The sequence below is a fragment of the Dendronephthya gigantea genome, unplaced genomic scaffold, assembly GCF_004324835.1.
Source record: "Dendronephthya gigantea isolate DGI-Jeju-01 unplaced genomic scaffold, DenGig_1.0 000116F, whole genome shotgun sequence".
Taxonomy (NCBI): Eukaryota; Metazoa; Cnidaria; class Anthozoa; order Malacalcyonacea; family Nephtheidae; genus Dendronephthya; species Dendronephthya gigantea.
In genome coordinates this window covers 463,320-475,673 of record NW_021163126.1, presented here as the reverse complement: position 1 = coordinate 475,673, position 12,354 = coordinate 463,320, and the positions used below count along the sequence as shown (strand labels likewise).

Sequence of the window (12,354 nt, the reverse complement as noted above, 5' to 3'; positions counted from 1 at the left end):
GCATTTCGAAAACCAGACAGTCAAACTTATTTCTGCATTTTTGAAGAACCGGGAACCTCCAAAGCAAGTCATCCAAAATCTGTCCATGCGCTAAAGCCTTGTTTAAATGGACAGTCGGATTCTATTAAATCCAATTTAATCTCTTAACTGATCTTTACATAGATTTACTGTAAATAACAATAAAGGTATACATGCTACTATATTACAGAATATACTATTTAAGACATGAGTAAGGAGTGTTTCATCGCATACAAAACATGACGCGAAGCAGAGTGTTTTATACGTGATAAAACACGACCTACGAATGTTTTAAATGATTTAAAAACGAATCCATTTACTTATTAACTGGCGAAAAAATTTTAAACATAAACCGTGTCATTTGTCAAAGTCGAGAAAATCAAAGCTAAAATTTAGCTATGCATGCAATTTAGATAGCATGATCTTTTATCACATATTAAACCACTGACACGGCTTTTCTTCATGAAATATTAATGAGTTTTGAAATTTTAATTTAAAGTTTTTACATATTACAGTGTACATGTATATAGTTGGTACGCACCTTCTAAATGCTGGGGTACTTTGCGTCTACAAAATGAGTGTCTGCGTCTACCACTTTTAGTTTTTGCATTTGGCAAATTAGAAAAATCATATTTGGGTCCTCCAACGTATTTAACTACATATTTTTGGAACGGTTCATCATTGTTTTCATTTGAATTATCCGCCATCTCGGATTTTGTTTTTTAGCTTAGTAACCTGGCCGTGGTTAAACTTGTTGGTTTTTGAACAAATTTTGTCTGAAATAATATCTGTGGAATAACGAGTTGCCCACGGTCTCCAGGCGTGCTTCAATTATCTCAAGTGGTTCAGCTTGTTGATAATTTGGGTAATATTTCCGGTTTGAAAATCAATTTTGCGAACTTTAAACATTCCTACAATCAACCTCGTGCTTCTCTTGCACTTCATCGCCGTTCCAATATTTGCCCTGTGCAGACATTACTAGACTATTTTGCGCGTCGCGGTTTATCCGATGGCCCTCTTTTTTTGCACTCTCGATGGGCGCGCAGTAACACGCAGACTATTTACTGAGCATTTGGCTTTGATTTTTCGTGCATGTGGTCTTGACCCTACTAAGTATAAGGGGCACAGTTTTCGAATTGGTGCAGCTACTTTCGCTGCGGAATGCGGTTTTTCTGACGCCCAAATCGTAATGGGTAGGTGGAAATCCGACCTATTCCGCAAGTACACTCGTAGTCCGAACTTATCTTCGCGACCTATGTCGCATCATATGTCGACATGAGTCATTATTGCCGTGCCTGGCGGGGGTTGACCTTGGCTGCACACTTCTTAGTTCGTACTTATTTCGTTATATCCCACATTAGTTGCAACTACGATAACTAGGATGAGACTCATTGGTAATCGGGCGCAATGTTGATACAGGGGTAAAGCTAGCGCTCCTCTACTTCATGTCACTATTTTCATATTGGCGACTCCGGTTGCAGATACTCGGCCGGTCAATGCAGGGGCACGACTGGTTGGAGATCTGTACCTTTTCCTTGCCGCGATTCTTATATGTGGGTTTCTTATATGCATGTCTTATATATTATTTGTTTTGCTGATTTTACAAGTCTGTCTGTGCAGGCGATTCGCCAGAATCTATCTATTATAATAACTATGAGATTAGTTTCAGGCGGCAGTTGTTATAGTAGGCAGGTGACTAATCCCGGCCAATCTCGTCGCTTGCATTCCAACAGTACCGGAAATACGTACAATGTAAACACGCTATGTACTCCACGTGCTTCTCGTGCGCATATTTATTATGAAATACACTTATTTTTTATGAAATAGACACGGAAATTAGTTGTTTCAATAAACAATACAGTATTTACCAAGTACCCTTAAGTTACAATTCTCCTTACATCGTCGTCTGCTGAAGTTACAAGTTGTTCTTATAAACACCGGTCTTTACTTTGAAATTATTCGACTGATTTTAGCGCACATTTTAAATCAACAATGTCGTTTAGCGAAAATCAAAAAGCAACTCTTTTAACTTATTTTGATAACGGTATGGGTTTGTTGGGAAGAAGTTTGAAAGCCAGATTGCTGCTGCGTCGGCAGAAACTAGTTTAACTGAAAAGCAAGTGAAGGTTTGTGTAAGCCAATTCAGGTCATAAATATTCATGTTACTGCCAAACATATAAATTAATGCATGTTATGATATGCATATATTCATACAAATAAGGTATGACTATTTTATACATATTCATACTATATGCAGTTTATAGACATGAAATAAAGCACTAAAGCATTATATATGTCATAACTTGCTAATGAATGCACTGTCAGTATAAAAAATAATGTATTGTCATTACTCACTCAGTAATCAATTAATTTTTTTTGTGTGAATTTAATTAATTTACAGAGCTGGATTGCCAAGCAGGCTCAAAGAAGAAAAGGAAAGGCAGTTAAAGTTCAAAGGGTCAAATCTTCTGAGGCAATAAAATATGCACATTCTAATGTTCCCCGAAAAGATCGCACAAAATGTGGATGGAACATATTTCAGAAAGAGTATATATGTATCATAAAAGATTATTGATCTAATAAATTAATGTTGTTTTGGGAATACAACTTTTAGAGGGTAAAAATACCTTAAAAGAATGTGAATTACCTAATTTCAACAAGAAAGCAGCAGCTAAATTTAGGGAAATGCCTGCAGAAGAAAAAGCCAGATATAATCAGTTGGCAGCAGAAGAAGAAAGTACAAATCTTACAGAGCTGCAGAAAACTAATAAAATAAGCAATATTTTTACAAAACTACGCAATAATACGGTAAATGCAAGATTATTTAAAAGTTCACAATAATTCATTAGTATTTTTTATACACTATAATGCATGATTTAATTATCTATATATAATATCTTGCGTAACTGCTCTATATGCATCTCTTTATGCCATGCATAACTGCTCTATATGCATCTCTTTATGCCATGCATAACTGCTCTATATCCATCTCTTTATATCATTGAATCAATAATAATTGTACAATGATACTGAATGGTATAATATTCTACACCTATTAATTGCAGGTTTCACATTCAATTTATAAATAAATTTTATTTTGGTGCAAGATACTGGAAGATTATGGATGTCACACATTAGTTATTGGTTTCAGAAAGGATAAATATTATATTGCTGAATCTGATTCCATCACCAATAAATTCAGTGATAGAACGATACAACAACTTGCCTCTTCTTTATTCAATAACAATGGTAATGACTGTATGGTATATGTGTTATGCCTAATTAAGGAAAGAATGTGTGCGTCTTGGTTCTCAATGACCTTGCTAATTAATCTTTTTTGTTAGGTTCGAAGAAAATACTAGGAAGTTTGCTCAAGATAATCAGCTGAGAAAGGATGTACAAAATCTTTTCAACACAAAATATAGTAAGTCACTGATCAACCGCCCCCCACTTAACGATCTTCCAAGGTCACTGAAATCTTATATGCACTATTTATTCATACAGGTAAAGCTACAGGGAAGACACACCTTTCCCATACAAAAGAAAGCATGAATTCGAAGTTGATGGTTTGCCTTCGGAGATTCCATTCCGAAAACCAAGCGGCTATGGCGTTGGTCGATTGAAGAAAATACTGGAGTCAAGAGACCACATCGGTATAATCCTGTTGGTATAACAGCTACAGATATTAGAATCAGTGCTAATTTGTTATTATAACAATTCATGAAGTTGGAATTACATGCCAATCCCGATATTATAACAACTACTGAGATCAGAATCACGTACCAATCCAGTTGGTATAATAAATGTTGAGATTGGAATTACATGTTAGAACAACTACTGAGATTAGAATCACGTACCAATCCTGTTGGTATCACAAATCCTGAGATTAGAATTACATGCCAATCTTGCTATTATAAAAACTATTGAGATTAGATTTGCATGCCAATCCTGCTATTATAAGAACTAATGAGATTAGAATCACGTACCAATCCTGTAGGTATAATCAATCTTAAGATTGGAATTACATGCCAATCCCGCTTTTATAAGTACTAATGAGATTAGAGTCACGTACCAATCCTGTTGGTATAACAAATCTTGAGATTGGAATTACATGCCAATTCAGCTATTATAAGGACTACAGAGATTAGAATCACGTACCAATCCTGTTGGTATAACAAATCTTGAGATTGGAATTACATCCCAATCCTGCTATTATAAGAACTACAGAGATTAGAATCACGTACCAATCCTGTTGGTATAACAAATCTTGAGATTGGAATTACATGCCAATTCTGCTATCATAAGAACTATTGAGATTAGAATCACGTACCAATCCTGTTGGTATAATAAATCTTGAGATTGGAATTACATGCCAATCCTGCTCTTATAAGAACTACTGAGATTAGAATCACGTACCAATCCTGCTGGTATAACAAATCTTCAGATTGCAATTACATGCCAATCCCGATGTTATAACAACTACTGAGATTAGAATCACATACAAATCCTGTTGGTAAAACAAATCTTCAGATTGCAATTACATGCCAATCCCGATGTTATAACAACTACTGAGATTAGAATCATGTACCAATCCTGTTGGTATAACAAATCTTGAGATTGGAACTACATGCCAATCCTGCTATTATAAGAACTACAGAGATTAGAATCACGTACCAATCCTGTTGGTATAACAAATCTTGAGATTGGAATTACATGCCAATCCTGCTATTATAAGAACTACTGAGATTAGATTTGCATGCGAATCCTGCTATTATAACAACTACTGAGATTAGAATCACGTACCAATCCTGTTGGTATAACAAATCTTGAGATTGGAATTACATACCAATTCTGCTTTATAAGGACTAATGAGCTCTGCATTACATGCCAGCCATCTTCGCCATGACAGTACAAAAACTTATATAATCATAAGTCATATAACATGAAGTATGGAACAGCAGCGAGGTGTCATGACTGTCATCACAGCAAAAACTGGTGGCGCATGCATCGCATGAAATTAAGATTGGTGAATGACATGTCGTGCTGCAACCTACAAACATGGTTGTTATCAAGTTCAAGCAACTTGTTCAAGTTCAAGTCACTTTATCAAGTTGCTGCGACTTGGTAGCAACCATGTTCATGGGGTGCAGCAAAACATTGTTCAGTCCTGTTTTCTTCAACCGGAAAATAGGCGTGTTGCGGTCTTTTTCATCCCAAAAGAAGTATGGTTGAACACTTGAGAAACCTTCACTAGATTTTAAAGGTTGAAGTAGCGGTGTGTTGTGTCATGTAAAGCCAAAAGACAGACAGTATATAAATCAGATCAACACACACGGTAACCAATAACGTACTGTACTCTCAAAAACTATATAGTTGAGGCTTTTTCTTCGCTAGTTTTGTCCTTTTCAAAAAGTGGATGATGCTCTTACCATAAAGAACTATTGTATTTACTTACGTTTAATCTGGCATCGATTTCCTTTATATCCAGCCAAACATTCACATTGGTACGTCTTTTTAAGATACAAAATATGACCAGAAAGTCAGCACAACTAATCTGACTTCCGCTAAAACGAAAAATGGCAACTTTTCATAACTAATCAAACTTGATAACTTTACTAATTTGGTATAGTATAAATAAAATATACTGAATAATATGAAAAATCGCAACAGTCTATTGCCGAGACACAAACAAATTAAACTTTTCTTGACACTTACGCTGAATTAAAAATATAAGTTTACAACTCTAGTTCTATTACCATGCAAATACCGTAAGTATTACTAGTAATGCCAAAATGCTTTTTTAATTGAAAAGGAGCCTCTTCAGTTAATTCACGAGGGGCTAGGTGCCCTACGTTCAAAGAAAAAGATGTGGGCGCTTGTTTTCTTATTGCAATATTGGACTGCAAATTGTTAGTTACTAGTAGTTACTATTTTTATCCATCTACCATCAGTTTTACTTTTTGATTTCAGGGAGAGCTGTCTTTGCAAAAAGATTTTTTGAGAAGGGTCAATTTCTCTTTCAATATCCTGGCGAACTAATCACAGCAAAGGAAGGGGAACAAAGAGACGCAGTTGAAGGCACAAAAAGAGGAATATTTCGATATTACTTTAAATACACTGGCAAACAGCTTTGGTAAGATTTTCACATATGTATTACATAGAATACCGAGCTTAGCATCAGTCAGAGGCAATATTACAAAAGTACGATAGGATGCCTTAAACGCCAATGCGGCCTTAGATGAAGTGAAATGAAAATTTTTTTGGAAAATAAAAATACACCTGCATATAATATATACAAATACTATACTATTGTACTATACCCTTAATATTTTACGAATTGATTAACTTTTAATCTTTTATCCGTACCTCGATGGCTTTCTACACGCGTGAAACGCTCAAATTGATTCTATATTGTTGAAAACAACATAAATAATGTCCTGGGGCCGGTTGTACAAAGGCTGGATAGCGCTATCCTGTGATTATTTACCGTTCTAAAAATGCTGAAAAGCAATAAAATTACCGCTTTGGAGCTAACAATTATTAAAGAGGATTCCCAATTTAAGAAAACGAAGTTTTAATCAAAGTTATGGGCAATTTCAAAACGATTGAAAAAACTCTATTCGGTGCATGGCGCTATCCATGCAGCCTTTGTACATCCTGCACTGAACACTAGGCCCGAGAAGCATGTTAGAAAGTGGGGGGCTAAGTAATAAATTTATAGATACCTCCTGCATCATAAATTGTTTGATTTTCTATTGTTCTTAAACGCGCTTTCCTTCGCGTTGAGAAAAATAATCATAACAATTAACGCTACTGTTGCAATGGCGACAACCTTGAGCAATCTTGTCCAGTCTATTTGCTGCTTGATGATTTATTTTATTATCCATTTCCTAGCAACTACTTAACTTTTAAACACCTTATAAATTTATATAGCTACGATGCGACGGATGAGCCAATAAGCGGTCCCACTTTAGGACGTCTAGTAAATCATGCCGGTAAAGACGACATATTAAACGCCAAGATGAAAGTGGTATCCGTAGAGAATATTCCTACACTTTGCTTATTCTCAGTCAAAGAGATACACACAGGTGAGGAAGTTCTCTACGATTATGGGAAAAAGATTACCCATGGCTGATGGAACAAGAAAATAAGGTATATATATAATACATATATACAATGTTAAATGTTAAAGATATAGTTTCACGATAAAATATATAAATTCTTCATTACGTTCCACATCACAGAAAAATATTAATTTTAATAATAATTTTATGATTGCTTCGAAATGAATACAAGAATGATGTTGTCACCATTCAACATCATTCTAGCGATCCTGGCTGCATATTCATGCAGTTATAATGGTTTCAATTTAACAATGTATAACACTATATTATGTAGCACAGCGAACTCATGGATATTTACTTTCTATGTCATTCAGAGTTCTAAAAGTAAAGAGGCTAGCGACGCTATCGAGAGAAGGAAAAAGGAAAAACACGTATGTAAAGTAACATTGTAAAAATTGACTAGGGGTGGTACAGCATAAACCTAGTGTCCTATTTTTATGAGAAATGTCTATTTCTTTCTGATTATTTTAGTGCAGGAAAAGAGGAAGGCTTGCATCGGCTGACAAAAAGGAGAAACAAAGCGATATCCAGGTAAGTTTATATGAGAAAATACCTATATCTAGCGCGATATAGGCAACAAATTTTGAAGGATTTAACAGTATACAGGATTGATTCATATACAGGATCAACACCTAGGGCATGCAGGTTGTACGAAAGCTGGTTAGCAGAGATGTAGCCAGGATTTTCGGGACGGGGGCAGCAACAACCTAGTATCTTATGTTTGTAACAAATGTCGTTTTCCTTATGTTTTTTCAGTGCAGGAAAAGAGCAAGGGTAACGTCAGCTGACGAAAAAAACAAACAAAGCGATATCCAGGTAGGTTGAAATAAGAAAATACCTATATCTAGCAATCTAGGCAACAAATGTTGAAGCATGACAAATGGTTGATACATAGCCATAAGGCAATTCATTACAGCCCGGGGATAAACTGGCAGGAAAAAATCGCAGATTACATTGACGTACTTTACGTAGTTCTGACCAGGCTGAAGCGATTACACTTAATATTAAATAACTCAAACTGAGCTGAAATTTCCGTTTATACGCTGAAATTATTTCATATATAATGCCTGCTTTGTTTCATTAAATATTAGCCCCGCTAACCAGCCGAATTGCGCCTTGTATTCACACCCTAACAATACAGGCAAGTGATCGAAATTTACGTTGTATTTCATAGAGTTCTGAAAATGCGAGCGATGCTAAAATAAAGTCCAGCAAGACAAAGAAAGCCGTGAGTAAAATTAGCATTGTGTGCATGGTCTAATAACCAATTTAGAAAATTAATCAATCGAGACCATGGACGAGATTTCCGTGCCGACGTAAATCGGATGTTATGAAAATGAATCGCCGAATTTTATTCACTTTTAATTTGAAACTAATTTCAATCACTTTAGGTTCGTTTTGAGAACATATTCCACAATGAACAAAAAGACGAAAAGGAAAACGAATGCAGTACTAGTAGTGAGGTAGGTTGAAAAAAAATCCTTAAACGCAAGTAACATTTAACCTAACGAGAAAATCAGTCCTTGACCCAAGTTAATACATTATCTTTCTAGGGTACTCTTTTGAAAAATAGCGAAAAAACCACAGATGGGATAGGTGAGTTTAAAAAGTGATGTTTGAAATTTCGCCTATACACATCTCTCTAATGCACAGATAGGGAGAAATTGTATTTATTTTCACAAGAATGATAAAATTAATTTTAGGCTGAGAATTATAACATTGAATACTTTTACTTCAAGTGAGTTTAAGAAGGGATAACAAGAAGGTTGGAGCGGGCAAAGTCATGAAAAATTTCAAGATGGTCCACAACTATACGTTAACGAATGGCTGGGTAGCCGTGTCAATTATCTCACTATGCCGAGATGACGTGCGGTGCTGGGCAGAGTATCCAACTCATTCGGGCAAAATTGAGGTGAATAGCTTCAGCGCATGGCCCGTAGATCAAATTGTGGATGAAAACGATGATGAGGTAAAGCATCATAATTATTAAGAAATTTGCAATTTCGAAACTCGTATGATCGCAATCTAAAATAGGTCATTTGCAACTGTAAAAATGTCTGGAGAAACTATATCCCCGGCGGTGATAAAATATAGTTTTGTTTCTGTATTAATAACCTGTTATCACTTCTTAGGAAAACATAAATGGCATTGATGGTAACGACGATGTGAAAGGTAACACATTTCAATCAGGAAAGAGTTTTCAAATTAGTTTGACTGGTAGATTTGTCATAAGATTTACATATCTACCGATGTCTATGAATTTAAATATATAATTGATTTTTTAGGTCGAGAATCTGAGGCATCTTTCCAACCTGCAAAACCAATTGTTTCTACTTCAGCTGGTCAAATTGTGGATGAAAACGATGATGAGGTGAAGCATCATAATTATTAAGAAAACTGCAATTTCGATACTCGTATGATCGAACGAGCCATTTTGTTTAGCATTCTAAAATAGGTCATGTGCAACTGTAAAAATGTCTGGAGAAACTATATCCCCGGCCGTGATGAAATTATAGTTTTGTTTCTGTATTAATAACCTGTTATCACTTCTTAGGAAAACATAAATGGCATTGATGGCAACGACGATGTGAAAGGTAACACATTTCAATCAGGAAAGAGATTTCAAATTAGTTTGACTGGTAGATTTGTCATAAGATTTACATATCTACCGATGTCTATGAATTTAAATATATAATTGATTTTTTAGGTCGAGAATCTGAGGCATCTTTCCAACCTGCAAAACCATTTTTTTACTCCAGCTGGTCAAATTGTGGATGAAAACGATGATGAGGTGAAGCATCATAATTATTAAGAAAACTGCAATTTCGATACTCATATGATCGAACGAGCCATTTTGTTTAGCATTCTAAAATAGGTCATGTGCAACTGTAAAAATGTCTGGAGAAACTATATCCCCGGCCGTGATGAAATATAGTTTTGTTTCTGTATTAATAACCTGTTATCACTTCTTAGGAAAACATAAATGGCATTGATGGTAACGACGATGTGAAAGGTAACACATTTCAATCAGGAAAGAGATTTCAAATTAGTTTGACTGGTAGATTTGTCATAAGATTTACATATCTACCGATGTCTATGAATTTAAATATATAATTGATTTTTTAGGTCGAGAATCTGAGGCATCTTTCCAACCTGCAAAACCAATTGTTTCTACTCCAGCTGGTCAAATTGTGGATGAAAACGATGATGAGGTGAAGCATCATAATTATTAAGAAAACTGCAATTTCGATACTCATATGATCGAACGAGCCATTTTGTTTAGCATTCTAAAATAGGTCATGTGCAACTGAAAAATGTCTGGAGAAACTATATCCCCGGCCGTGATGAAATATAGTTTTGTTTCTGTATTAATGACCTGTTATCACTCCTTAGGAAAACTTACATGGCACTGATGGTAACGACGATGTGAAAGGTAACACATTTCAATCAGGAAAGAGTTTTCAAATTAGTTTGAGAGGTAGATATGTCATAAGATTTACATATCTACCGATGTCTATGAATTTAAATATATAATTGATTTTTTAGGTCGAGAATCTGAGGCATCTTTCCAACTGGCAAAACAAATTGCTTCTACTTCAGCTGGTAAGTTTACGTAAAACTTGTAATATACAAAAATAGCTAGATTATTAAATTATCAGCAACCAAGTCCTGATCTGCATGCACATCTTCACGTTTTCAATTCATTTGGAGACACTTTGAGATGAAATTCAAATTATTTAAGATAGTGTTCAATCTTTATATCATCATGATTAACCTTATTCAATAGACGTTTTTAATGCTTCATAATCAATATATGTATTTATTTAACCACTGGACTTCTCTACTGGAACGTCTTAATAGAGCTGTAATTGATATACGCTGTACTGAATTATGACAATTCTCTTTTCTGTAGTGTACATCAATTTAGCACCTGAAGGTGCCCGGGTTTATGATAAAACTCACTCTTGCTTTTTCTGCGAAAAAGAATACGCGAAGATTGCGCGGCATCTGCAACAAGTGCATGGGGAAGAGAAAGAAGTGAAGGACGCTCTTCAGCATCCCGCAAACCATGAAAAGAGAAAAAAACAGTTTGAAAAACTCTGTAGAATGGGCAATTTTAACCATAATATGCGGGTGCTGGAGTTGAAGAAAGGAGAGTTAAAAGTGGTTAGAAGACCAACGGCCAACGATGAGGGATCAGGTAACCCTGAAAATTATCTACCTTGCAAATATTGCCATGGGTTTTTTCTTGGGGATGAGCTTTGGTGACACGCCCCAAAATGCCCGTTTAGGAAAGAAGACGAGAGAAAAGAAACGTCCAGATGTATGAAACACGAAGGACGTTTCCTGCTGGCTGCAGGAAAGCTTCCAAGCGGGTGCAGCAAAATGCTCTCGAAAAAGGTTCTTAAGATCATGTCTTACGACGTCGTAAGCACTGCCGTGCGAGGTGATCCCACCATCCTAACACTGGGAAGCAACATGATTGAAAAGAGGGGAGCGGAAAAGGCAAGTGAAGTGTCGCAGAAAATGAGACTTCTTGGGAGGGCTCTGATCGAAGGGAGAAAGTTGTTGGGGAACACGGAGGCCTCCCTGGAAGATTTGTTGAGGCCGCGGCATTTCGACACTCTGGTGGAATGCGCCAGAAAAGTTGGAGGGTACGAGGAGAACGATGGAACCACATTGCAAAAAAGATTTAAAGCTCCGGCAACATCGGTGCACTGCGGATACGAGTTGAAAAAGGCGGCAGTGATAATTCGTTGCAAAGCACTAAGAGAACAAAATTCTGGAAAGAAAGCGGAGATAAACGATTTGCTCCAGTTGTATGACGCGGAGTGGCATGACAAGATATCCAGGCCCGCGCTTGACCACCTTGCGTTAAAGAAACATAACGCTCCTCAACTTCTTCCAATTACGGAGGATCTGTTGGCAATACGAAAGCACGTGATAGAAAAAATCGCTGAATTGACAAGGAAAGTAAATGAGGAAGTCACCGTCGAGAGATGGAGAAAGCTGGCGGAGGTGTGCCTTACAAGGCTTATCATGTTTAATAAGCGAAGAGGTAATTACTTGTATTCCTGAAAGTTATATCTTAGCGTGGTGATTGAAAGGTCAATTAAGTTAAATCCTGTTCATTAGAGGTCTTGCAGGCTTTTCGAAACCAAACATTCATAAGAGTATTTCAAATAATTATTGCAGAAATACTCCTACGTAT

The 12,354-nt window shown here is 36.1% G+C and overlaps 1 protein-coding gene across 1 annotated transcript; it reads left to right on the top strand.

The window, feature by feature from the left end:
* Positions 1 to 2,703: 2,703 nt before the first annotated feature.
* On the top strand, positions 2,704 to 11,441 carry LOC114535339. Its single transcript, XM_028556701.1, has 15 exons — positions 2,704 to 2,826; positions 7,457 to 7,513; positions 7,614 to 7,673; positions 7,899 to 7,958; positions 8,317 to 8,370; positions 8,534 to 8,605; positions 8,696 to 8,738; positions 8,882 to 9,111; positions 9,275 to 9,314; positions 9,428 to 9,513; positions 10,116 to 10,155; positions 10,269 to 10,354; positions 10,536 to 10,575; positions 10,689 to 10,745; positions 11,056 to 11,441. The coding sequence occupies exons 1-15, from the start codon at positions 2,704 to 2,706 to the stop codon at positions 11,409 to 11,411; spliced, it is 1,404 nt and encodes a 467-aa protein (XP_028412502.1). The 3' UTR covers positions 11,412 to 11,441.
* Positions 11,442 to 12,354: the final 913 nt, after the last annotated feature.

What these genes read in the sequence shown, in the direction of transcription:
- LOC114535339 (XM_028556701.1), top strand. Translation starts at nt 2,704, where the DNA reads ATGCCTGCAGAAGAAAAAGCCAGATATAATCAGTTGGCAGCAGAAGAA. An exon ending in TGGATGAAAACGATGATGAG is followed by an intron (nt 9,514 to 10,115) that starts GTGAAGCATCAT and finishes ATCACTTCTTAG; the next exon opens with GAAAACATAAATGGCATTGA. An exon ending in TGGTAACGACGATGTGAAAG is followed by an intron (nt 10,576 to 10,688) that starts GTAACACATTTC and finishes TTGATTTTTTAG; the next exon opens with GTCGAGAATCTGAGGCATCT.